At 38.8% G+C, this 26,689-nt stretch overlaps 1 protein-coding gene across 1 annotated transcript in view; it reads left to right on the forward strand.

Annotated features, from left to right (window-relative positions):
• Nucleotides 1-26,689, forward strand: part of LOC143887990 (mediator of RNA polymerase II transcription subunit 15a-like) — a 37,808-nt gene that overhangs the window by 2,410 nt on the left and 8,709 nt on the right. The window contains exons 2-5 of the mRNA XM_077392254.1: nucleotides 4,341-4,452; nucleotides 15,847-15,970; nucleotides 16,855-17,961; nucleotides 23,440-23,510. Of these exons, the coding sequence (XP_077248369.1) occupies nucleotides 4,341-4,452; nucleotides 15,847-15,970; nucleotides 16,855-17,961; nucleotides 23,440-23,510 (1,414 nt within the window). The remainder of the gene's footprint in view (nucleotides 1-4,340; nucleotides 4,453-15,846; nucleotides 15,971-16,854; nucleotides 17,962-23,439; nucleotides 23,511-26,689) is intronic.

Raw genomic sequence — 26,689 nt, forward strand, 5'->3', positions numbered from 1 at the left:
CAACTTGAGAAGAGATCAGCTAAAGACTTGGGGAAGACCCAACAAATACCAAACCTGCCCAGAATTAAAGCCCAAATCGCCCTTGATATCTTGCAATGGATAAAAAGGTGGTCGATTGATTCCCCATCCTCCAGACAAAGCGAGCAATGATCCACTAGGCACATACCCCGTTTTCTTAGAAAATCAATTGTCTGAATCCTCCCATGACACACTGCCCAACTAAAGAAAGAGACCGATGGGGGGCCCATAAACTTCCAAACAGCAGCAAAACTAGGGGATCCAGAAACAGGCAGAAGCTGATAGTAAAAAGATTTTACGGAAAAAACGCCAGACGGATTCCAAATCCAGATCCTTTGTCCACCCCCACTTTTTTTAATATAACACCCCTCAATGATATGAAGCATCTGAGAGATATCCGCTAATGCTCGCTCAAAAAAATTTCTTCTAAAATGAGGGAACCATATTACCCGATTGTGAATTCTTTCAAAGCACTCAGCTACCTTCACGTCTTTGTCCAAGGCCATTGAGAACAATCTAGGAAAAAGCACCGCCAAAGGTTCGGTGGAACACCATGAGTCCAACCAAAATTTGATGCGATCTCCTGTGTATACTTTAAACCGGATTCCCGCCTCAAAATTTTGCTTGAGCCTCAAAATATTACGCTAAATGGTCCTTCCTTTCTTACCATACTTATCATCCGAACACCAGTTACCTTGTATTAACCCATACTTGCTCCCAACAACTTTCACCCATAGCGAAGATTGTTCCACACCAAAGCGCCATAGCCATTTGCCCAAAAGAGCACTAAATCCCAAAAATTTTAAACCCATTTTTTTGTGTTCCTGTTTTTTTTAGTACGTTTTATTTTTGAACCAATACCGTATTAAACTCGATTTTTTCCTGTCCTGTTTTTTTTGCCGAATCACGTTTTGCTAACTATGGTTACAACTCACAACTAATATATACGAGCTCAATTCTTCACCTGTGAATAGGTTTGGGTATAACATCCCAAATATCTAGGCTATCTTCACGAACATAAAGCCATTGCTAACATCTGGCTCCATTACATTACTAAAAAAATGGCATGATACCATTAAAAAAAAATGGCATGATAGAGAGATTATTTGCTTTCCACTTGTCATGAGCCGGATTAGTAAAGGCTGGTTCTTTTGTCTTTCCTTTTATATATCCTGGTTTGTCTCTTCCCCAATAAACATCTTCACGGCCTATGACTATTGAATCTTACTGTCATCACGAACACTCCTAGATTCCCCAGGAAAGGTCCCATGGTATTTAAACTCCTTGAGCCCTTGATATTAATATTATTCACATCAGTAGTATTGCTGTTTGACATCTTCAACAATAAAAAAGCACTTCCAAACAAAACCATCGTCCCACAATGAAAAACAACTCTTTTGAAGCTTTCCCAATTTTAGGTTCCCACTAACCAGACCCTAAACAACCTCCAGGAAGGTTTTTAGAGGCTGTTCTCTTTTCCAACGGTCTCAAACAATGTTAATGAATCATAAAAAAAATACCGCAACAACACTCCGGGTTTACACAGTGAGGTGCTAAAAAAACATGAAAAATGCCTTTGGGCTAGCACATGATAAGCCCAAAAGTGAGATGTCTATCAAATCCGATCCAAACTTCATGAGATTAGAGCCAATAGATCCCTTACCAAAAAGGTCCTACTAGGTCCAATCTATGCAAGGAAAACATCATCAAATCATCCGGGACATGATTTGTGTTTCAGACATGTTTTTCCATGCTTCAAACTACCAGCTTAAACACCCATTTGATGACTTCAATTTTTTTTGGAAAACAACATAAATCACTTTAAATCAAGGCGAGATGAATGGTGTAAGCCTCGATCTAACCTGATAACTTTGACCGTAAGGTCGCCGATGTCAGCATTTGATGTGATCCTTGGGAGGAGAAATAGAAGATAGAGAAGAAAAGAGAAGAAGAAGGGTTAGATAAGAAGAATCTGCATCAGCAACACCCTGCAGATCTTCTAAGTTTTCAATCAGCCTCCAGTCAAGGTTTTAAATTTTGGTTTCAGTTTCGGTCCGCATGGAAATGGAAACATTTTGTTTTCAGTGAAAATTTCGGTGGAAATCTTGTAAAATCATGGAAACGTATGGAAACATATGCAAATGATGAAATTTTAAATGTATTAAAAAATCATGTGCAAGTGTTGGAAATTTTAAGATGAAACTTTAGGAAATGCTAGAATAAGCACAAATACATACTTAGAAACCATCACATGAGCAACATAACCATCCATAATGGCATAATCACATCAAACACCTAGTGACATGCTGTGTCGCGCATGTCTAGAAGAATAGTCAATAAAGAAGTACGAAGTAAAGAAGTATAAGATAGTACAATGACTAGTCTCCCCTCTAAGGACCCAACTCTATGCCAATGCCATATAGAGTTACGAGGTATTATTGGTGCCATGCCGATCTGACATCCCATGCATAAGATATAGTTACTTTACTGTGCAATTCAATTATGTTGCCTACCAAATGTCATTCTCTACATTAATGAAATGAAATGCAAATAATTACATCTTTCCATTTTTTTGTCGTTTCGACCATTTCAGTTGAATTTTAGGAATTTCGGTCAAATTTCTAGAATTTTGGTCAAAATTTGGAGGAAATAATGACGTGAAAGGAAATGCAGGTTTCGTTTCGACGGGGATGGAAACAAAAACATTTTGGTCATTTCGGGAAAATCTTGGAGAAATTCAAAACGATGCCTACAGTGATGCTCGATGTTGATTAGTGGCTTTGATGCCCAGATGAAAACATGGTAGGATGAATCTAGGAATTTTAAGAACAGAAAAAAGTAGAAGACGAGATAAATAAAGAAAAGAAGGGGAAAAATGTGAACGTTCTCCCACATTTTACTCTTGTTTATTAATATAATAAACTATGATTTAAAGACTAAACTGTCTTCAACTACATACATAATGTCATACACATAACCCACACTTAATGGATGAATCTAGGAATTTTAAGAAGAGAAAAAAGTAGAAGACGAGATAAATAAAGAAAAGAAGGGGAAAAATGTGAACGTTCTCCCACATCTCAATATTAAAAATTTTCATGTTTTTTTTTTTTGTATAAGTAAAAAACCTTATTAAAAGAAAAGTTTACGATAGTACCTAAGTTTGCTCATCGCATAAAATGGTTGAGACCTTAGAAGCAGGAATCTTTCCTCAGGGTGTCGTTCCCGACTCGGAACCGTGATTCGGCGCTCCTTAGGAAGAAGCTTCCAGGGAGCGCGATCCTGAAGGGATGGAAATCGCTCCCAACCTGCTCCTATTACTCCATTAGTTCCCCCATCACTAACTTACTTGTATCAAGCTCCTCCAACTATTCTAAGTACTTCATTGGAGCAAACAGATAGGCAAATCTTCAGAAGGCGTGAGGAAAGAGGGCTAGAACATGAAGACGGTTAGAAATTACTACTTTCTGCTGTACTTAAATTTTGAAAGATTTATATGAAGATAGTTAGAAATTACTATTTTTTGATGTACTTGAATTTTCAAGACATATGATGACAATATTACATTAACGCTTCCACGACGCTCCCAACTTTAGATTCTTCTAGACCCCTACGCTTCTCCGCCCTCGCTTCGTGCTTCTATGGTTGAGACTCCACTTTTAATGGTTTTTGCGACCTCATTTGTCGCAAAAATTCCTTAAAATTCAAAAAACTACTCTAATTCTTTTACTACACTAGTGCAATGCATTAAATTGGGGACAACATGCTCACATCCATTCTCCTTTATCTCTCTTTTAATACAATTTATGCTGCTTCATTGGATAGGACAGAATTTTGTTTATGTTTTATTAAGCTCATTGCTCATACATTTTTAGTGTATTGTTTCATTTTAATATTTTTTTTTGTAGCAGCGATCTGAGTCTGGATTTTTGGTTCCTCCAGTTTGTCTCATTGCTTCTGTGCGGCACGACATTGAGTGCCTTCTAATCTATGCTGATATGTTAATGTAGGCCTGAACTGTACTCTCAATCTGATGTACAGGAATTTTGTTTGTAACCTTCTAAATATTCATCAAACGCGTGCTATAACCTTACTTTCTATTATTTAGATATTGATCTACATTGGTATTCAACAAATGCGTGCTTGAGCCTTGCTTTCTATTATTTACCTATTTAACTACCGTGGCTGTAAAATTATATTGACATGTCAATTGGGTTTTTGTTTATCGCATGTTAAATGAGTTTATTTCTTTTCCTTATTGATGGTTTCAACGCAAGACCTTGGTCAATTTTCTATTAACAGATGTTGTTTTACATGCATAGAATGGAGACTTTAAAGAGGCACTTACCTATTTCTGGCCCGGAGGGATTAGTTGAACTTAGGAAAATTGCTGTAAGATTCGAGGAAAAGATTTATACGGCTGCCACAAACCAGGTACATACATCACTCAAATGTCCTTATTTCTTGCTATTTTTTTCTTTTCCATTGCTAACCTTTTCTTTTCCTAACAACCTTTTCATATCCTTGATTCCTATAGAACACGAAATTGTCACATACATTATATGTCAAACAGTGAGAACCGGATGCCTCTGATTATCTTATGCTGCCAGTTACCATTTTTATTTTACTGCCATAGACCGTGTTCGCTAGGGAGATGATTTGAAACTTACAATAACTAGCAGTCTATATTACCTGGATAAGGAGCAAAAAAATTTAGCTATAAATAGCTGTCCACATCTGAAAAATATGTTGGCATGGTGTTCGCAAATCAGCAAACTTTTGGTCATTATTAACACTTCTAGCTTTGCTGGTTTGGTCATTCTCTAGAAGGCACTTATACATATACTTCAATCATTGAACATAAATAACAATAAAATAACACAATAATTTGCATGGTCTTCACCAAATAGGACCCACTCAAGATGTAAATAAACATATTCTAGAATAATTAAAAATCTTGATATTTTTTTTGTTCAGAACTGTCGTATCTGGTGCTTTTCATCCCAAACCAGCCTTTGTGTGACCGGTTGCTGATGCCAGCCTAAGTCATGATATCATTGTTTGTATGGCACTATGGCTTACTTGGGCCCCAATTGTCCACTCTTTTGTTGCTCTTCATATATTAGAGTTTGGAAATAGTGGCCCAGGGAAATGATATTCCCACTCCCTTTGTTTCAATAATGGCACTCTATTCTTTACTTTACGCAATTTAGATTGGTTGTGAGAGCATTTTGGGAATTATTACAGCCTTTAAAAGCTAATTAGAGAAGTGTAAGTAAAGGGTGTAGTGCCATTATTGAATCGAGGGTGTGAGAATATCATTTCCACCCTTAAATGCATTATTCCTCATCTTTTTTCCCATTTTGGCCATGAATTGTGTAGCCCATGTGCAGCCATGCATTTTCATTCTGATATGTAATTTAATGATTGTTTTTTCATTTTACGGCCTTTACTATGTTTGGTTTTTGTTCTTGTTGTTGTGGTACCTGACTAGTACAAATGATGGGGAATTGGTATCGACTTGTTTATATTATATTAGTTGTGTTTTTCGCGACGCTATTGAAGGTTGTGTGTTCCATAACTATCGACACGAGATCCATCAGGTGATTCTATTTTGTGCTACTACCAGGGTTTTAAATTTCAGTCTCGGTTGGAAATTTTAAAATCTTGTAAAATCATGGAAACCTATGGAAAAATATGCAAATTATAAAATTTTAAGATGAAACTTCAAGAAATGGTAGAATAAATACAAATACACATTTAGAAACCATCACATAAATAAGACAGTCATCCACAAAAGTTTAATTACATTGAACACCTAGTGTCCCAAATGTCTGATAATTCATTACAAACTCACATGTAATTCATATAAATATTCATACATAGCACACACCCATCTTCACATGCATTTCATATAAATATAATTATCTAACACGTACTGATAGAATATAAAACTAATGCACTTATGATTTTTGTTTTGATATGCATTTCGGTTTTGGTATAGTTTCAGTGGGTATGGAAATGAAAACATTTTGGTTGTTTCATGTTGGTTTTGATGAAAATTTAAAACCATGGTTACTTCAAGCTAATTGGCATACATGAATCTCTTATCATTGATCCACGTGGAGAACTCTTTACACTCGCATCACATGTGGTGCTAAACAAATCACGGCTTACAACTTGTGGTAAGCGATATGGTTTTTCTTGAAGTGCTTCTTGGAAATGTTCGAGGTACAATTGATCTTTATCTGTTTAGGAGGATCTGTACATTTGCTATAGTTTATGACTCTAGGTAAGCGATGTGATTTTTCTTGAAGGGCTTCTTTGAAATGTACAAGATACAAATGATCTTTACCTGTTTGGGAGGATATGTACATTTCCTATAGTTTTGTGACTCTAGGCCTATGGGCCAACCAAGATTGATGCACTACTCCTTTAATCCATAGTGTCATGTGTGATGTAGATTGTCCCACTAGGGACTTGTTTTGGTTATTAGAGACTGGAGAGTTGGTACTGTGAGATTTGTTAGACCGTAACTTGAGAAATTCGCAATCCCTTTGCCCAAAATGGGTTTTATATGTATTTTTTTTCTTATTGAACATTTTTGTGTTTTCAAAATGAATATAGCGTCCCCCTTGAAATATTACAGGATTTCTCAAATAGTTTTTGAAAATTTTAAAGTGTGAACATTATTATTTTGATGTCTAGGGGCATCAGAGTAATGCTACACATGATACCTCATGTTTCCTTTTTTCCAAATTGATTTCTAAATATTTTCCTAGCCTTTTTGTGGGTTCTAAACTATTTTTCTATGTTGCTTTGGAGGAGTTGGGGTATTTTTAAAATTATAAGAAATAATTAATTACAAATTTTCATAATTGATTTTTGGGGATTTTTTGGGAAATATTTTATGCCCTCAAATGTAAAATTTAGTACTGCAATTTTGCTTTTTTTGGTAATATGCGATGTGAGAAGCCCGTTAGTCATTATGACACATGAGTAAGCCTCATGCCATTGGGTTTTCGCATTGAGAGCAGGTAGTGGGGTGGGATCCATCATGATGCATTGTCGACAATACTTGTTTTGAGTTCTCTAATAACAAAATATAACAGCAAGCAAGGCTGAGTTTGTAAATGGGTTGTTTAATGGGTGTTTGAGGCAATAGTTTACTTGTCTTCTGTCTTAGAAGATGTTTGACACCACTTATTGATTAATCTACTTCTGCTTGCCCTTTTTCAGGCCCCTCTGTGCTTTTACTGGCATTAAATAGTCTCTTACTTGTCTTGATGATAAACCCCTTCTTGCTTAACCCAATATAAGACATGGTCTTGCTTAGCATCGGTTCCGTCCAGCTTTCCCTGGTGTTACACCCTTTCTTGCATAGCTTGGCATAATTCACTTTCATGCACCTGGTTATTGTATGCTCACACCCTACCATATGATTCGGTTGCCTGTTACATGAGTTGGCTACGACTTCCTAGTTGGAACCAACATTTCATGAGTTGACCACCTTTCATCTACCCCAAAGTGTCTCAAAAAACCAATGTAAGGGTCCTTTCCTAGAGAAAAAGACTCTTCCAACATTTGCTTCCAACGCACCAAACTTTTATCGAGTCAAGGCTGATTAAACTTCTGTTCTCTTCCTCTCTGCATCCTATTCCTTTTATCCATTCTCTAAACCACCATCACCTTTTATTTTCGTACAATGTCATCTTTGCAAGTTTATGTACTTTTCTTCTTGCTTTGCCCATAACTCGTTTTGCATTGCACTTACATGCAATCTTAGCAACACACCGACCGTATCTCAGAAGATTGGTTTAGATGGATAATATTGATTCCGGTTATTTTTTCTTTCTCCTCCATGGTGAAAATAGGGGCACTTTATTACTATTACTTAAGGGAAGGAGCTCAGGAATCCCGTTTTAATATCAACGAAGTTTCTTTGGAACGTTCATTCGAGCAAAGCATGTTAGATCTCATATCTCGACGCTAGTGACTTATAGCATAGGAAAGAAACAGGCCAACCAAGAGAGATATAAGGAGGAAGGACAGTGTAGTTTCTTGGTTAAACATGAATTCTTTTGAAAATAAATCCATTAAGAACATATTATAATTAGGGAAATGTTATCAGCACTACTGTATTTTGATGAGGGCGCTCCTCACTTTATTAAAAGTACGGTATGGCCCCTACCATAGGATGATCCAAACCCTCCCTTAGATGGGCCACAGCCTAAATAGGTTGTGCCTCAAAAATCATTTCCAAAGGTTGATCCTAACCCTCCGATCTATAGAGGGTTAGGATCAACCTTCTAACATTCAGATCGGAGGGTTAGGGTCAACCTATGGAAATGATTTTTGGGGCACAACCTATTTAGGCTGTGGCCCATCTAATGGACGGTTTGGATCTTCCTATGGTGCGGGCCATACCGTACTTTTAATAAAGTGAGGAGTGCCCTCATCAAAATACAGTAGTGCTGATAACATTTCCCTATAATTAATCCTTAATGCATTGAAAGAGAGGGAGGATGACGCCCCAACTAGGAGCTGACCCCGGGGGCGGGGAATGAATCAAATCCTGATACCTTGTGGTACTTTGTAATGCCCGACCCCGCCAAGGGTCGGAGTAGTATTTTATCTTAATTAAATTTTGGCCGTAGATCCCCTGATCAATAGATCAGATCGCAACGGTCTCCTAAATCGGGGATCAACGGTCTAGATAATCAATCGGATGAACCAAGTTTGTGGTCAATCTACTCGAATTTGTCATAGGATTTCTTCGATCCCCTTGATTGGTGGCCACATGAGTTCGATCTAAAATCGGACCATCGGATCACTCGGACCGTCGATCAAGCTCGAGTAGATGACATATCACGTCACTCGAGTATTGATCTCCCTTGATCTTTAAGAGATCAAGAGATTGGAGGAACTAGACGGCTCATAGTGTATTTTCATCATCCTATTTATAGCTTGATTTTGGGATACCAAATCTTGTTGTTTGACTTGATTTTAGTCTCGTTAGATGGGTTTTTGATTCCCTATCCAACGGGCCCAAGATCACGCAATTTGGACGTGATTTGATGAAGTTTTGGCCCATTTACCATTATGGTATGGGTTCAATATGGGATTTGTCTTTTTAAGCAGGTTTCAAAGTTTCTTTATGTTATTAAGATTGTGTATATCTTCTTAATCGTATATAGTTGACTTTGCTTTTCTCCTAAAGTTAAAGGGGCTTCCAAGGTGTTGGATTTTAAGCCGACCAGTCTGATTGGATGCCTTTAGAAAGTGTTGGCAAAGGTTCTGGCTGAGCATTTATCATCTCTGATTCACAATCTGTCTTTGTGAGTCAAAGGCAAATCCTGGACTGCTCTTTGGTTGCTAATGAACTCGTAGACTTCATGTCAAAATTCGGAGTTGGGGGCATTGTTTGCAAATTGGACATGGAGCAGTCTTATGACAAGGTGGAGTGGCAGTCCTTAGACTATCTTCTAGGGAGGATGGGTTTTGGTTGTAAGTGGAGAGGATGGACCCGAAGTTGTCTCTCCTCCGCATGGTTCTCTAGTTTGATTAACGGCTCCCCAAAAGGTTTCTTTAAATCCTCTAGGGGTTGTGTCAAGGAGACCCACTCTCCCCCTTTTTTGTTTGTGATTGTAGCAGAATCTTTGAGCCGCCTTATGGGTAAGGGTAAGTCCCGGGGTCTGATCGAGGGTTGCAGAGTCGATGAAGGTAGAGTTGAGGTATCTGATCTTCAGTTTGTTGACGTCACTCTGCTTTTTTGCTCCCCTTGCTTGGTAAAGATAATGAATCTGAAGGCCATTCTCAGGTGTTATGAGATGATCTCTTATCAAAGGACTAATTTTAGCAAATCAATTATGTTTGCCGTAAACTTGGATCGATCCTCTGCGCTTGGCTTTGCTCAAATCCTGGGTTGCAAATTGGACAAGGTCCCTTCAATTTATTTAGGCCTCCCTCTTGGAGTAGGTAGGGCTAAGTTATCGGCTTGGGACCCTATAGTGGAAAGGATTGAGAGAAGACTAGACACTTGGAAGAGAAATCCTGTATCTCGGGATGGCAGGGTTACTTTAATCAAGGCAGTTCTAGCAAATATCCCTATTTATCAATTGCCCATCTTCAAATTCCCTATGAGCGCTGTAAATCGCATTGAAAAGATTCAAAGAAGATTTTTGCGGGGAGGTTATGGGGAAAAAAAGGGATTCCCTTTAGTTCGTTGGGAGGACGTTTGCAAACCTTTAAAAAGTGAAGGGCTGGGTATAAGGAGAATTTAGGAGGTAAACCAATTTTTATTGGGCAAATGGTTGTGGAGATTTAGAGAGGAACCTTCACAGTTATGGGCTAAGGTGATTGAGAGTAAATACGGGGCGGAGCCATGCCACTGGGAATCAAAGAATGTATTTAGAAAACCTGGGATGACGGTTTGGCGTTACAACATTTGTTTAATCAGGGTACTCGGTTCAGAGTTTATTTTGGAGACAGAATCAGCTTTTGGAATGACTTTTGGTGTTCCCATTCTCCTCTTAAGAATATGTCTCCAGGCTCATCATTTCTGATTTGAAATTGCTTTTTCTGAATCATCTGAGTACTCTGAAATGGATAGATTCCAATTGCATCCCACTGATATTGAAAAAACTTTCAAAGACGTTCCAAATGTCACGAGCCAGATTGCTCTCCACAAAAGGGTGATTGAAGCTTGCACTTTTTTTTATTAATGCTGTATTGTTTGCAGTTGCTTCTCAAAAGAACTCCATGGTGATAGACTGCTATGAAAGGAATGGTGACAGGATGATTTGGGGGCCTTCTTTTAGGAGAATTGTTTTCGACAGGGTGCTTCCTAATGTAGCCATATTCTTTGAACTGCTAGAAGGTTGTTATATTAGTCATGCTGAGGAGGACAAACGGGTGTGAATCTGCGATTCTTCTTGGGTATTCTTTGTCAAGTCTTTCTATAGTTCTTTGTTGCCTAGTCCTGTGTCTCCAATTGAAGCAAAAGTGCGGAAAATCCATGCACCACCCTCAGTGCGTACTTTCAGCTGGGAGGCCGTTAAAGGTCAAATATAGAGGATGGACTTCCTCAGACAGCGAGAGATGCTATTAGTCAACCATTGTGCTTTATGTATAGCTGCAGGAGAATCAGTGGATCACATAGTCATACACTGTAGAGTAGCAACTAGCAAGGGAGGTATGGAGCAGTATTCTTCAAAGGTTCTGTATCTCTTGGGTTTTCCCCTCTACCCTCCAAGAATGGCTACAAGGATGGTAGATGGTGCCTTGGAAGCGGAAAGGGAAGATTCTTTGGGACGTGTGTCTGGTAGCTACCTTGTGGGTTCTATGGAGAGAAAGAAATTCTAGGGTGTTTGACGGAGTCTCAAAATCTCTACCCTTCCTTTTATTTAAAGTAATAGCTTTATCTATTGCGTGGGTAAGGTGCCTTCCTTGTTTTCGGTTTGTATCATCGTTTGATCTTTGGGCGGTGGAAGGAGATTTGTTTGAGTGTGGAAAGGCGGGATACGATCGTACAGGATTGGCAGCCACCAACTGAGGACCTGTTAAAATTAAATTTTGATGGATCTAGTTTGGGTAACCCAAGACCGATGGGTATAGGTGGAGTTCTAAAAATTCAAGGGGCGAAGTCGTGTGGGCTTTCTCAGGGCCAATTGGAATTGCAGACTCGAGTGAGCGGAGGTCTGAGCTATACATCAGGGGATAAAGAGCTTGGCAAGGGAAGATTTGAATAGGATTCTGGTAGAGGGAGATTATCTTAATACTATTAAGTGGCTAAGAGGTTCTCTCGTCCCGCCTTGGAGATTCGCTCATTTTTTTATGAGATCCAGGATAAAATAGAAGGCTCGTCGATCATTTTCTTGCATGTGAGAAGGTCTGCAAATAGTGTCGCAGATCGCCTGACAAAGGAAGGTGTAACAAAACAGGGTCTCATGTTTTTCGATTTCTTGCCTCCTTGATCCTTGCCCCTTGTTGTATTTTTTCCTATTTTCTCATTTAGCTTATCCCTTGTATTCTTCTGGTTGACTTTCTTGGTCATCGCTTTTGAAATGAAATCTGCTACGATTCAAAAAAATATATCTTTGGAGGGAAAACAAGGAGGGAATGTTTGCCGATTTATGGGATTTGCCTTTAAGGCAAATCTCCCATGGTTGACTTTCCTCCCCTCCTTTTAGTAATAATCATAGATGGCACAAGAAGACATGGGGAAAGATAAATCAACTCTAAAATTTGAATAATATGGGAGGGAAGCCGAATAGGCAACCCCTCTTTTGTCAACCTAATCTAAGTAATCACATTAATTAATTAATTAGGGAAGAAATAGTAAAGCCGTCTAAACCCGGATCTCGTCAAAGAACTCCGTGAACCTCCACGACGGGAGGTGCAATCTGCTGTCTATCCACTCACCTAATAATGTTGAGAGAGTCTCTCTACCATGAGGTGGCCCAACTTAGACCTATCAATGATCAAGATCCCTTGGAAGGTCCTCTGACTTCCACTCGTTGAAGTCCTTAAACTCAATAGGACGGGAGGCGGAAAAAGCCCATCTTGTTCCCCTACCTCATCTCTAAGCAGGCCTCCAATACCAGTTGGGCTGGGATTTCCAATGCTGGAACCATCAAAATTAAGCTTGAGCCAGCCTGGATCATGAGGGTTCCATCTAGTGACAATTGGCCCCACCCTTTCTGAGCTAGACCATATCTCCTTCCAGCACAGTATGAGGTTTGGACCATAATATAACCTGAAACAAGGAATGGTCCTCACCCAAGAGGTGATAAGTGGAGTGATCTTCATCTAAATGAAGTAGGAGCTTTTAGTTGCACTCTTGAAAAGCTGAGCATTCCTCTCCTTCCATAGAACCCATATACAAGCTAACAACGCAGCTCTCCTTCAGATTCTTCCTTCCCTGGGTTAAGGCACAACATACCGGGCCTCCAAGAGATCAGAAAGTTGACGCGGGAAAACCCATGACATGCCTAATCTCTTAAGGATCCTTCTCTATCTGTCACTGTTGTACGCTCTAACCAGATGTCTTCCTAGAATGAGAGCTTTTGCTTCAAAATGCCCCTCCACACCATCAAGCTATTGCTTCTTTAATTTCCCTCAAAACGCCAATTTTCCTAGATTGGCCTCATATTTGCTTTCAATAATGCTAGTCCACAACAATTGTCTTTCCTCCCCAAGCTTCCAAAGTCACTTACCAGGAAATGCTTCATTAATGTTTCTAGTCTACACACGTCCTTCCAGCTAATAAGATGAAATTTTCTCTTATCATCTTCTCCACCCCATAAAAAATTTCTTGGGATCTGCTCAATGCGCTTGATCACCCCAATCGGACATCTGAAAATAGAGAAATGGTATATGGGAACAAGGTTCTGAAATCGGAATCGAATCGTAAATCTTAACAGGGGTCGAATCGTAAATCGTAAGATTTTTTCAGATTTACATATATAAATGAGAAAAAATATAAAATAATAAAAAAATAAGAACAAAATGAGTAATTATTGAGTTTTCATTCAAAAATTCCTTGATTAGTAATCCAATTTAACATAAAATTTACACCGTAGAGGAGAAACCTCTCTCAGATAAACATACACCGAGTATTGCTGCAAGATATACCCGAATGAAATCGTAAATTTGGGGTAATAAAGTTCTCCATATTCACTTTCCAGTAGAAACAGCAAATTATAGTAAGTGTGTGAAGATGGATAAACTGAAACTCCATGGGAAAGAGAAATTGTAGTAGAACAACATCTAAGCCATATCACTTTGCAATAAGAAATATTCTATGTACCCAAGCAAAGCCAATAAATACCAAGTTAAAATATTAGAATGCAGTCCAGAAAGGAAACAAGAAACAAATGGACTATAATATATTAAACTTGTCAGGTGCAAATATGGAACACGTAAATATGAATTGATGTAGTGGATACTCGAAAGGTCAATTACAATAAACTATGAAAAGTATGCTTTGAAAGAGAGTTGTAATCAATATTTAGATCAGATGAATCCATTTACAATAAACTATGAAAAGTATGCTTTGAAAGTCATCTTAAAGAGAGCTGTAACTTGTAAGTAAATATTTAGATAAAATGAATCCATTTAAACTGATTATTAATCAGACCATTTATCCAGTCATCACAGCACATATAAGGACTAACCTGAAGGACTCTTCTCTTAAAAGCCTGATCTGAACAGAAAAATATTTATTGTTAACCTAGGTTTCGCTCAAGAATGGCCCGAATCAACTTGACATACTCAGAACCAGACCAAAAGAAAAAACAGAGCAGCACTTAAAAAAGCCTTGTTTATATGGATTCTGCACAGACCCTGTTTGTTTTGGATTTGGAGAAATGATTGTGAGTCCCAAATCCAAAGGATAGCAACTTACTGATTTGGACTCACAATAAGTTCTAAAAATGCAAAACAATCAGGACCTAAATCATTGAAAGAGAAAAAAACCCCCTATTATAGGAAAAAAGAAAAGAAGAACCAGCGACTGATAATGAGAAGAAGTAGGAAGTTTTTTTTTAAATGGTGAGGAGGAGAAGGAAGAGGAGAGAAAATGAGAGAAAAAAGTAGGAGAAGAATAGATAAAAAGAACTTTCCTATCTGTGGTGAGAAACCACAAGAGAAGAAATCCGGGAGCAGGCATGTCGATTTGTCCTCCTCCTCCTCCTCCTATTCTTCCGCCTGGAAGAACAAACAACGAGCAGAAAACCTCCAATGGGCAGAAAACACGATTTAAGTTTTCGTTTTTAGGTTAAAAGTTATACACGGTGGAGGGGTGGTGGTGGTGGTTATAATATGATTTATACTATTAAAGTGGGGCCAGCATTAAAAAACAACCTAAATACTCAGAATCGTCTGATTCTATGCAAAACGATTCTTATTCACGATTTGAATCGTTGCATGCACGATTCGATTCGAATCGTGCATTTTTTCGAACAGATTATATGAGGATATTAGCGAGAATAGCCTTTATCATAATTCACGCGAGACTAGATTTCACTTCTAGGTGGATAATCTTCGTTCCACCCTTTCCACAATCGGGTGACAAGCCCTCTTCTTTGGTCTCCTCTCGGGCCTCACATAAAGGAAGGCCCAAGTAAGTTGACAAGAAGGGTTCTACTAAGCACCCAAGAAGACCACCCATCTTATATCACTGCTCATCAGCTAGGTGGATATCCATCAGCTTTGATTTCCTTAAATTAGTCCTTTTCCATGTAACTTCTTTGAGTTTCAGAACTTTATCATCGGTAGCCTCGCAAAAAATTAGTGTCATTTGCAAACTGAAGGTGAGATTTTATAAAACCAATGTAAGCCCTTGATTTTGACTGAACGAAGATTTTTTTTTCTCCTGTTTCTTGCGTATTTCACATGCAGGTTGAACTGGAAGGAGGTGATTTCTCTGGTAGAAATCTCTACTCCCTAAGTTTGCAAGGTTCTTTTGGGTATTCCATGATTGTAAGCTACTTGGAAAATATTTTTTTGGGCCGAAATATATGCATAAAACTCGCCGTGGACAGCAAACCATTATGGTTATCCATTGAGTCTTAATCATAGATGAGTTGAGGACTTATTCTATTCTTCAAGAAACTGTATTACATCAATAGCCCCCCATCATGTTAGGCAGGTCCCATTGATTGTCCCCTATGAACAATGCCCTTTTGAGGAGGACACTGCTTTTGCCCTTTCTTAATGTCCTTTTTTTAGTTATCAGTATTCGGTGCTTTCCTTGTAACTTCTATATCTTTACCTGAAGCTATTGATATTCACTTGATGTAATGATTTTAAATCTCTTTGTTTCAGAATGATTATCTAAGGAAAATATCTATGAAGATGCTAACGATGGAGACAAAATCTCAGCCTAACGGAGGAAGTAATTCCCTACCATCAAACTCTTCTGGTGGGAACCAAAATCCCCAAGATCCAGGTAACAGCATGAAATACTGAGTAAATTTTACCCAATATAATAAATGGAAGGATAAGTAACATGAGCATTGCATTACTTTTTTCGGAATTTCGGCTTGACATGTGTAACAAACAAGTGTGTTAATGGTGAAATAGGAGAAAATTTCTACTTCTTTCAGATGCGATTGGCCTGCCAAATTGATAGGAAACCTCCCCTTTTTTTATGTCTTATCCCATCAGTCACCAATAGGAAGAGTGGATACGAAGTTTTTCTGGCATGAAGATCAGCATACTGGTACTTGTTTGTATGCTTTTATGTGAGGAGCTGATATTATCATTTTATTTTTTTTATATTTGCACCCTCCAATCTTAAGATTCTCTCATCTGTGGCCTCACCAATAAGAGAGTAGTTTGAATTTTGAAATGAGGAGGGGTGCCAAATGCTAAACCAAAGGATGCAAGCATCGCCTTTCTTATTGTAATTGTATTATACGCATTGCTTCAATACTGTATTATCTTCTTTTTTTTTTTTTTTGGAAAAAAAATGTAATTCAAACGAAGAAAGAATTCAATACTGTAATATCTGGTAGAACGTTCACTTTTTTTTCCGTTTCCCGTGCTTTCCATGCCTGACATACATATTTGTTCGCATAGACAAGTGAATCTGTTCAAGTTACATAGGTGAAAATTTACATTTCTTATAGAAGAACAAGTCCTTACCTTTTCAATGACATGTTTTGCTCACTCTTAAAGAATTATTAAATTTGTTAGTCTATTTTTTGTATTTGAAGACTTAGCGCTAACTTTTATTAGTAGAATTACACCAGAATACATGTTCAATTCTGTTTTGTAAATTGTCATTCAACGGACTAATCATCCCTCTTGGTCTTCTTGTCCTGACATAAGCATCACATGGTATACAATCACAAGTACGCAACCAAGGTCTTTCGTCATCGACCCCCCCTCAAGCACGACAACAACAGCTTTTATCCCAGAGCCTTCAAAACACCATCGGATCATCCGGAATACAAGGTTCTCCCAGTTTGCCTCCTGCAATACCATCAATGACCGGACTACCTCAGACCAGCATGTCCAGTGTGGTTGGCCAGAGCAACAACTTGCAAAATATGTCTGGAATTTCACAGAGCTCCATAAGTAATTCTGTTGGACAAGGATTACCATCAAATATGTTTCCCAATTCACAAAGGCAAATGCAAGGAAGACAACAACAGTCGCAGAATCCTCAACAAATTCTTTATCAGCACCAATTTCAACAGCAACTTTTGAAGCAGAAACTCCAGCAGGGAAATATGCAGTCTCTTATGCAAATGTCGTCTGGTCAGTCAAGCCAGCCCATTCTTCAGCAAACACAGCCTTCTATGATGCAGGCGGCCCCACAATCTGTCCTTCAATCAAATCAACAATCATTCGTGCAACAATCTGCACCATCCGTTCTTCAGCAACATCAACAATCAGTCCTCAGGCAACAACAGCAGTCACAACAACTTATGGGGCAGCAAACAAATGGGGCTAACATCCAGCAAAATCCGTTACTTGGGCAGCAAAAGAGTGTTCCCGACATTCAGCAACAGAGATTAATTGGCCAACAGAATAATATTTCGAACATGCAACAACACCAACAATTACTCGGTCCACAAAACATCTCAAATTTGCATCAACAACAACACTCAATGCATTTGCTCCAACAGCAACAACAAGCCAAGGTTGCGGCACAGCAACATCAAACCCAGCAAGGATCATCGGCCTTGTTGCCGTCTCAAGGGCCGCAGTCTCAAGCACAGCCGCCGCCACAACAACTCGTGTCTCAGCTTCAATCACAGCCGACACAGTTACAACAGCAATTAGCAATGCAACAACAGCCCAGTTCACTACAACGAGAAATGCAGCAAAGGGTTCAAACATCAAGTGCCGCCTTGCTCCAGACTCAGAATGCAATTGATCAGCAGAAGCAACTATTTCAATCACAATGTGGGCTTCCAGAGGCCTCATCAAGTAAGTCATGAAGATAGACCTCTTTGTTTTTAGTCTATATTGCTCTTTTTGTGTATAGTACATGCTCTTTACTCTTGGTTTTGACTCATAGAAACCTAGTTGGCTTTGTTTGTTTTTGTGAAACAAACAATTACTTCCAAAGCTTAAGCTGTTGGAATTGGCGTTATTTAATCTTTTATACTTTACCACTCCCCCTCACGTGTGACTCCTCATTTTAGGGTTGGCCTACACGGGGCACATGTGGCCCCTCTTTTGGGTTGGCCATTACATGTGGATTTTTAATATCAAGGAGTTTTGAACCCAGGACCTTTGCTGTGATACCATGTGAAATGACCAATTACTCCAAAAGCTTAAGCTGTTGGAGATGGCGTTATTTAATCTTTTATACTTTAACAGTTTCATACTATTTCAAGTATCACTATCTTGAATGTCAAAATTGGCGATTCATTACAAGTGACTTCAATAAATTATGTTATATAGCTACATCAATTTCTCAATGGTTCTGTTGGACACATACCAACTTGCATTGGTACATCTATTCTGGTTCTCCAAGGGAATTTTCATGTGGCTTGTATATAGTGGGAGTGTTACTAGGAAATAAACTTCCCAATTTTAAGGGACCTGGGTAGATGTTTCTTGGTTTCTTACATGAAATATGCACACAAGTTTGTAGGCCATTTATTTGAGGCTATGCACATGTATGCTAATTCCTGGCGAATTGTAGCAACAACATGTCTGATGTAGTTCGGAAACCTGGAGGCTTCCCGTTTCCTAGCAGCTAAGACATAGATAAAATAAAGAAGAAAAGGACCCTTTGATCATTCTCGTAGGGACTAGAACGCTTCGATCACCGTCGAAGGCGATGGGATTTACTTCGATCCCGTTGAAGTCTGAGAAACTGGAAAATACTCCTGCAGGGGCTAATCCTAGCAACCTAAAAGTTTTCAAAGAACTAAAAAACGTAAAGGCTAATTTTCATTCAATAATTCAAAGAAATGTAAAATATAAATTCTTAAAATTTGTAGTTCTAATCAGCCATGTACATGTAATCCTAGCCTACATTAACGCTTCTTCTGTAACCTACTATAGCTCTATCTCATTCTATACACTTTTTTGTTCACTTCCATTGAGGCTTGTTGCATACTTTTTGTGGTAGGCAAGCTGTGATTAAACCTCCGACCTCTGGGTTGGAGAACAAAGACTTGACCATTGAGCTAGAGGCTCAATCCCCGCTTATTGCATACTTCATTGTAACTTTCCATTCCGCTTTTCATGTTTTTCTTCTTTACTATCGTTAGAGCTTTTGGCATCCCGTATTTTCTCGTTTTGTACTTTTCTAAAGCACTCGCTTCCCGCTTCAGCTTTCTGTTTCGCTTCTTACACTTCCCACTCTGGCAACTATGGGTCATACACTTTGTTCTTTAGCACCTTTTAATCTTTGAGCTTAGACTGCATGTGTCAATCTCATAGTTCAAAATATCAGTCGTTATCCATCTCATCTGCCAATAAGTGTCTGACTTTGATGGTCTGATACAATTTTTTTGAACCTATTTATTGGTACCAGTGAGTAACCTAGGTGTATCAGGGTTATGGGCGTATCAGTGACTAACCCAGGTAAATCAGGGTTATGGCCTTACCATTCAAAATTAAGAAATAAAAAAACAAAAAAAACAGTGTTATGGCCTTATGGGCGTATCAACCGTAATCGGCCGAGATGACTCTTTATCAATGTCTCTTGAGGTTCCCGGGGTTGTAAAAATGCCACACCGATCCATTCCTTTTCATTTTCTTCACCATTTCTCCAGGATTAAGCATTGGATGACAGAACCTCACTAAGATTTGCTTGAATTAATCCTAAAATAACATGAATCCGTGCGGTTTCTTTTAAGTCCTCTAGGGGTTTAAGGCAAGGGGACCCCTCTCTCCCTTCCGCTTTGTAATCATCGTGGAAACTTTGAGCAGGCTCATTGAAAAAGGAAAAAATCTTGGCTTAATAGAAGGCTTTAAGGTTGGGGAGGAAGGATTAGAAGTATCCCAGCTTGAATTTGCTGATGACATGCTATTATTTAGTTCCCCGGATATGTTGAAAGTGTTAAATTTGAAAGCAATTCTGCAGTGTTACGAGGCAATAATGGGCCAAAGATCTAACTTCCATAAATCCAGAGTTTTTGGGATCCATTTGGAGGACAGAGTGATTCAGGGTTGGCATGCATTGTAGGGTGCACGGTGGACTCTCTCCCCACTTCTTACCAGTTACCTCGGTATGCCACCGCTTGGGGTTGGTATAGCCAAAAAGATGTTTTGCGATCATGTTGTGCAAAGATTGGAAAATAGACTGGATACTTGGAAGAGGAATCTAGTATCTAAGGGAGGCAGAATCACTTTGATCAAAGAAGTGTTAGCTAGTTTCTCAATTTACTTCTCAATTTACCAGATGTCAATTTTCATGTGTCCTGGACGATTCATTTGGGGTGGTTCCGATGATCAGTAGGGTATTCCTTTGGTCAAGTGGGAAAAAGTATGCTTGCCTATCAGAGGTGGAGGTCTTTGAATCAGAAGGATCAAGGAAACTAACATAGCTCTCCTGAGCAAATGGTTATGGAGGTTTGGTAATGAGAAGTCTCATTTGTGGGTTAAAGTTATCAAAGTGAAATATGGTGCTCTCCCTGGCAACGGGGCCCCCTCAGATAAGTTTAGATACCAAGGGTTAACTGTTTGGAGAGAGAGATATTATAAGATTCAACCACCTCTTTGAAGCCGGTATTAGATACAAGGTATAATCAGGTGAGAGAATCCGGTTCTGGTTAGACATTTGGTGTGGTGATCGATCACTTAAAGAAAGGTTTCCGGATTTGTACATTATTGCAATGGAAAAGGAAAGCTTTGTCAAGAGACAATATGGAGAGAAGAAACAGAAGTATAGTTTCGAGGTCACAATTCAGAAGGAATTTTTTTTTATCGTGAGTTTACTCCCATTGGTAATCTGTTGGAATTGTTGGAAGGGAATGACATAAAATTGGACGAGGAAGACAAACGGGTTTGGATCTGTAACGCATCTGGTAGACCTGGCAAAAAGTGACCCAGAACCGCGGGTCCACCCGGGCCGTCCGTAAATTACGGGTCCGGGTCACCAATCAGTGACCCGTTTGAAATTGACCCGCGGGTCCACCCGGCCCGTCAAAACTGGGCCGGGCCGGGTGGACCCGCGGGTGCCCGTAGAGAAGAGCATAAGTTTTATTTTGGCCTTTTTTTCGTTAATTGTCATAAGTTTTGAATTTTCTTTGTTGTTTTTTTGGTAATTGTCGTATTTTAGTACATTCTTTTGGTATTTGTTTTCGTAATTTTTCTACTTTGCTTCCATTTTCCCGTAATTTTTCATTTAAAACTTAGTACCAGCATGATTATTATTTATTGCTAGCCACCTTTGCATAAATCGTACTTCTGCCGATCTTTGCAGCAAAGGATGGGCGACAAGTAGCATCGGCGAAGGTGGCTAGCAAATCCCTATACAAAAAAAAAAATCTTAAAAAATACGTCAAAAATCCGGATGACCCGCGGGTCTGGTGCGGGTCCAAGGTCAATGACCCGTAAAATTTTCCGGGTCATTTTGACCCGGACCGGTACGGGCCGGGTCAAACCCGGCCCGGCCTGCCCGTTTGCCAGGTCTAACATCTGGGGATTTCTCTGTAAAATCATTCTATCATTCCATAGTGACTAGCCCGTTGTCCTCCAAGGTAGCAAGAGTGTGGGCCGTCCAAGCCCCTCCTTCTGTGTGCACTTTCAGGTGGGCTGTATTAAGAATGAGGATTCAGAAGGTGGATTTCCTTCTCAAAAGGAAGATTCTTATCATTGATCATTGTGCTTCTGTTTCGAGGTGGGGGAATCAGTGGACCATCTTCTCATTCATTGTAAATTGGCTAGAGAGATTTGGGGCAAAGTTCTAAGTAGATTTGGCATTAGTTGGGTTTTTTCCGGCGGCCACTCTAATGGACCTATTCCTTTGTTGGCCTGCGGCGCCTTGGAACAGAAAAGGTAAAATCCTTTGGAATGTTTGCTTTCTAGCTACTATATGAGTGATACGGAAGGAAAGAAATGCTAGAATATTTAAAGGGATTTCTAAAAGTCCAGCTTTCCTCTCTATTACGGTGGTTGCATTGGCCATCTTATGGGTGAAATCCCTCAAGTTTCAAATTTGTTTCAGCCTATGATCTTTGGGAAAGGTGGGGAGAAGTCTGTGGTAGTGTGGAAATCAAGCAAAAGATTGTTCAAGCTTGGGTTCCTCTTGTGCTTGCCTTTGTGAAGCTCAATTTTGATGGTTCTAGCTTGGGGACTCCATGCCCAGCTGGGATTGGGGGCGTTCTGAGAAATGAGAAAAGGGAAATAAAATGGGCTTTTGTGGGTCCAATAGGAGAAGCAGATGCCACGGAAGCGGAGGTACATGCAGTGCACCAAGGCTTGAGGCTTCTAGTAAGAGAGGGCCTTGATAACGTGGTGGTGGAATGGGACTCTTTGAATGTGATTCGCTGGCTGAACGGCCTTCAAAAACCGCCATGGAGAGTTGACAACTTGTTTGATGAGATGTTTGACTGGGTGAGATCAGCTTCAATCGTCTTCCAGCATGTTCACCGTTCAGCCAATGAGGTGGCGGATAGCCTTGCTAAAATTTTAGTCTCCAAGGAATCTCTGGCGTTGTTTGATTCTCTTCCCCCTGATTAGTCCTCTCTTTGTATCTATCTTTAGTGTATATTTTCCCCCATGTATTGGCCATCTCGGTCTCTTTTCTTTCTTTAATAATATAAGCTACCCTTTTCAAAAAAAAAGAAAGAAACATGAATCCAAACACTAATAGATGGATCCAGGGCAGATCCATGGATTAGGAGATTTTCTCCAATTTTTGTTTGGGATTCCCTGGTTTGTAGGGACGCCACACTATCCAATTTTTTTAATGACTACTGCTATCAGAAAAATGAAAAACTGTCCACTGCAGAAATTCAATCAAAAGGCTAGCAGGGTGGCAAGCAACTTGATTTGCCTCCCTAAACAGGTTGAAATCCATCTCCACTGCTCAAATGAGAAGTCTTTTCGAGAGTATTGTATTGTATTTATTGAGTGTCTTTATACCCAAATGCGGCCCATATTGCTAAGCCATTCCTACTTTATTCCTTGCCCCTAGTCATATTGTCTGTCATTCTTCCTTTCATTTCTATAGATAAGCTGGGGTGGAACACCTGATCTCACAGTTCATGGTATTCTTTCATTTTTTTACTGTTTCAGAAAAAAAAAATGGTATTCAAAATGTGATTTCTATGGGTGTGTATGCCTCCCTTTCTTATGCACACATTTCATTGTTATGTTTGTATAAGCAATCTACAGTTTTGGTTTCATCCCGTGAAATTTCTTACATTTCCTTCATGAAATAAGATATTTGTTTGATGCATTTTTCTATTTGCTTACTAACACTTTCTGGCCTCTTTGTAGCAACAATAGATTCCACAACGCAGACAGGACTCATTGGTGTAGTTGATTGGCAAGAGGAGGTCTATCAGAAGGTAACCTCTCAGCATTTACTGTTTGTAAAATATTCTATCCAAAATATTATCTTATTTTTTCTTAGCCCTTTTGATGTTATTGTTATGTCATTACCATACTGCTTACATAGTTAGGTGTTGAACTAAATTTGAGCACATTTGTAATTGTTAATACTTTATAGGATTAGATATTCGTATATAGGTAATTCACAGGCACCTTAGTTCATTTCAGAGAGTTTTATTAACATTTGTTTTATTGTCTCTGTATGAGTGTCATTGTTTCCTTTGGAGTTATCCAAATGCAAGGTGTTTCTTTTGAACCTAGGCTGCTTCTTTTTTTCCTGAATCTCAGCTGCTTTATGACTTGTTTAGCTTTTCCAATTTTTTATTTAAGCAATCATTCTAAGGGTTCCTTATATTCTGATGTGATTTGGACCAGAATAGATATTGGTGTTTTTCAACTGCATTTGGTGGGGACTTCAGCAATATTTATTGTCTTTGGCTATGATATGCTATGCTATATTTTTTTTAAAGGTTTTTAAATAGTTTTTCTTTTGAACTTTCAGATTATTATGTAAATTGCTTTCATACATGCCCATTCAGAAATAATCTATGGTTAGGATAACTGATAATGAAGATGTGTTGGTTTGGACTCCAAATAAATTGGACAACTTCACTACTAATTCAACATGGAATATGGTACGAACTACGACCTAAATTTCCTAAGAGAAGTGGCCTACATTCATTTGGAAGAATCTTTGACTGAAAATTGAATGCTTCATTAGCAAAAATTTTATGTATGCAGTCCCTGTTGATAGAGGATTGAAGGATATATTCATCCCTCTTCCATCCTAGTATATATGTTGCGCCAAGCGTAAAGAAGAGGACCTGAATCATGTATTCATTGACAATGATGTGTTGCAAGCCGTATGGTATCACTTTTCTATCTATCTTGGGGTGCCTTTTCTTGAGAACCAATCCATTATCGCTAGGTGCCTTTTCTTGGACCCGCACCCTGCCCGTACGTTTGCCAGGTCTAGCAATAGGCTTATCGATGGTTCCTTCAAGTCAATCAGTTTGTAATTAAAGTTGTGACTACCTAGGGAAAAATGCTTGCCAATCCATTCTATCCATCTCCGGATTGCTCTTCTTCATAAGAGATGACTCTTGACAACTTTGAGATATTTCCTAAACTATCAAAAATCCTTAAATTTACTCTGTATGTGCCGGGAAAGACCCAAACTAGGTGTGCTAAAATTGATTATTGACGGGTCGTCAAAGGATCTTCATGTAGTGGCATTGATATATAAGCCACATGTTAGGGTTATGTGATTGTGAGATTTCCTTTGTGTTTTCTTAGTAAAGAAGAAGAGTTTGTAACCATAAGACCGAAATAGTGAAAACTCTTTTCCCATGGACGTAGGCACACTACTGAACCATGTAAATCTTGTGTGTTTCTTGTGTGATTGTGTTTCTTTGCATCGTTTCTTGACGTTTGCTGCAAATCGTGTTCGATCCTTATTCGAGAAGGTATTTCTCTGTTTTTCTACACTGGCAAGATTATCTTTGCGTTCTCTAATTATTATGGCCTTAGATATTGCAAAGCCCTTGGATTCTTGAAAATTTGGGTGGAATCAGACAAGTTGTTCTTAATTGATATTATCGTTTCTAACAAGGATCCCCTTTGGTTGATTAAATACTATTGGCATGAGCTTCAATCTTCTGTTCTTGATTTGAAGCTTAAAATGACACTTAGTTAAGAGAGGGTAACTAGGTTGCAGATCACCTTGCTAACTATGCTTGTAAGTGTAAGGAAAATAGTATGTTTTGGCATTGGAGATCTTCCTACATTGTCTAAAGACGCTGTGAGATGTGATTTCTTTCGGAATCCCTAGCATTTGTAGTAGGTAAGATTTTTGGGTATTTGTTTTTTTTTTCGTTTCCTGAAGTAAGGTGGTATGTTCTCATGTACTTTTTGTGACTCCTTGAACATTCCTAATATTTGTAGCAGATTACCCATAAATTTTTTTTTTTGTAGCAGATAAGTTTTTTTGTATTAGTTTTGTGGATATGGAGGTAAAGTGGTATATCCCCCTCTTTGTACTCTTTTATCATACCAATAAAATTTAGGGTGACAGTCCAAGTTTCTAGATATATTCCAGGTTATTAAAAAATGCTAGCATATAAAAAAGATCTCATCAGATTCATGAGCCAGTATAGGAGCATCATCTTAAGAATATTGCAGATATCGGCATTGCCTAACTTCTCAAACATCCCATATGAAACCTGCCTGTGAGCGATATTTTTGACAGCCTCTATTCCGTGCATGAGGTATGCATGATCATTTTTGTTAAATGTGTTATTAACAATTGCATTTTTAAGAGGTATGATAGTCCGGGTCTGTTTTGTTTGTTTTTGCTGATCTGAATATGGATGATTCTTCAGTAATAAAGACGCTTTGATGGTATGAGGAAATCAGAAGTTTTGGTGCAGAAATTCCCCACAACAGAGATGATAGAAAATCAAACTTCATGTTCTTAAAAATAAAATCAGTAATAAGAACCCTTGATGGTACAAGGAAAGCACAAGTTTTGGTGCTGAATGTCCCCACAACTCGGGTGATAGAAAATTAAACTTACTGTTCTTTAAAAAAATGGCCCCTCTTCAATAGATACTCAAATGCACTTAAAAAGTAAGAAAACTAAGCTTTACTTTCGAGAATATAGTGGACGTGTCTGGTCCGTGTCTAACATGTCCACAGCCATGTCCATGTCGACATGCATCAACACGTGTCTAGCCTTTGTGCGGAGTGTGCCCAAATTTTTAGTTATTTGTAGTACGGCCAGATATACTTCAGGAGTGCTGATTTATTGGTAAAAATATGAGATGTGAACATGTAATTAAAGTGTGAGAGGTGTTCAGCCCAAACTAGTAGCGGAGAAATTAATGGATGACAATAAGTAGGATTTTGTAGTATGGTCTACTATTGGAGTATATTAATGATGATGCTCTTTCTTGCACAGAATGCAGGTTAAATATGATTAAAGAGAAAAATAAATTGTGGTTGGAATATGGTTTATTTGCATTATCTTCCTTGGTGATTAACATTTTTTTGCTGCGGGAAGTTGGAAGGTCGCATGGCTTTCTTTGTCATTGTTTGGTTCTACCGGTTATTTCTCTCTAGAAACAAGTGTCTACTT

Source organism: Tasmannia lanceolata, unplaced genomic scaffold (genome assembly GCF_043159265.1).
Source record: "Tasmannia lanceolata isolate RefF3 unplaced genomic scaffold, GAP_Taslan_0.1 ptg000012l, whole genome shotgun sequence".
NCBI lineage: Eukaryota > Viridiplantae > Streptophyta > Magnoliopsida > Canellales > Winteraceae > Tasmannia > Tasmannia lanceolata.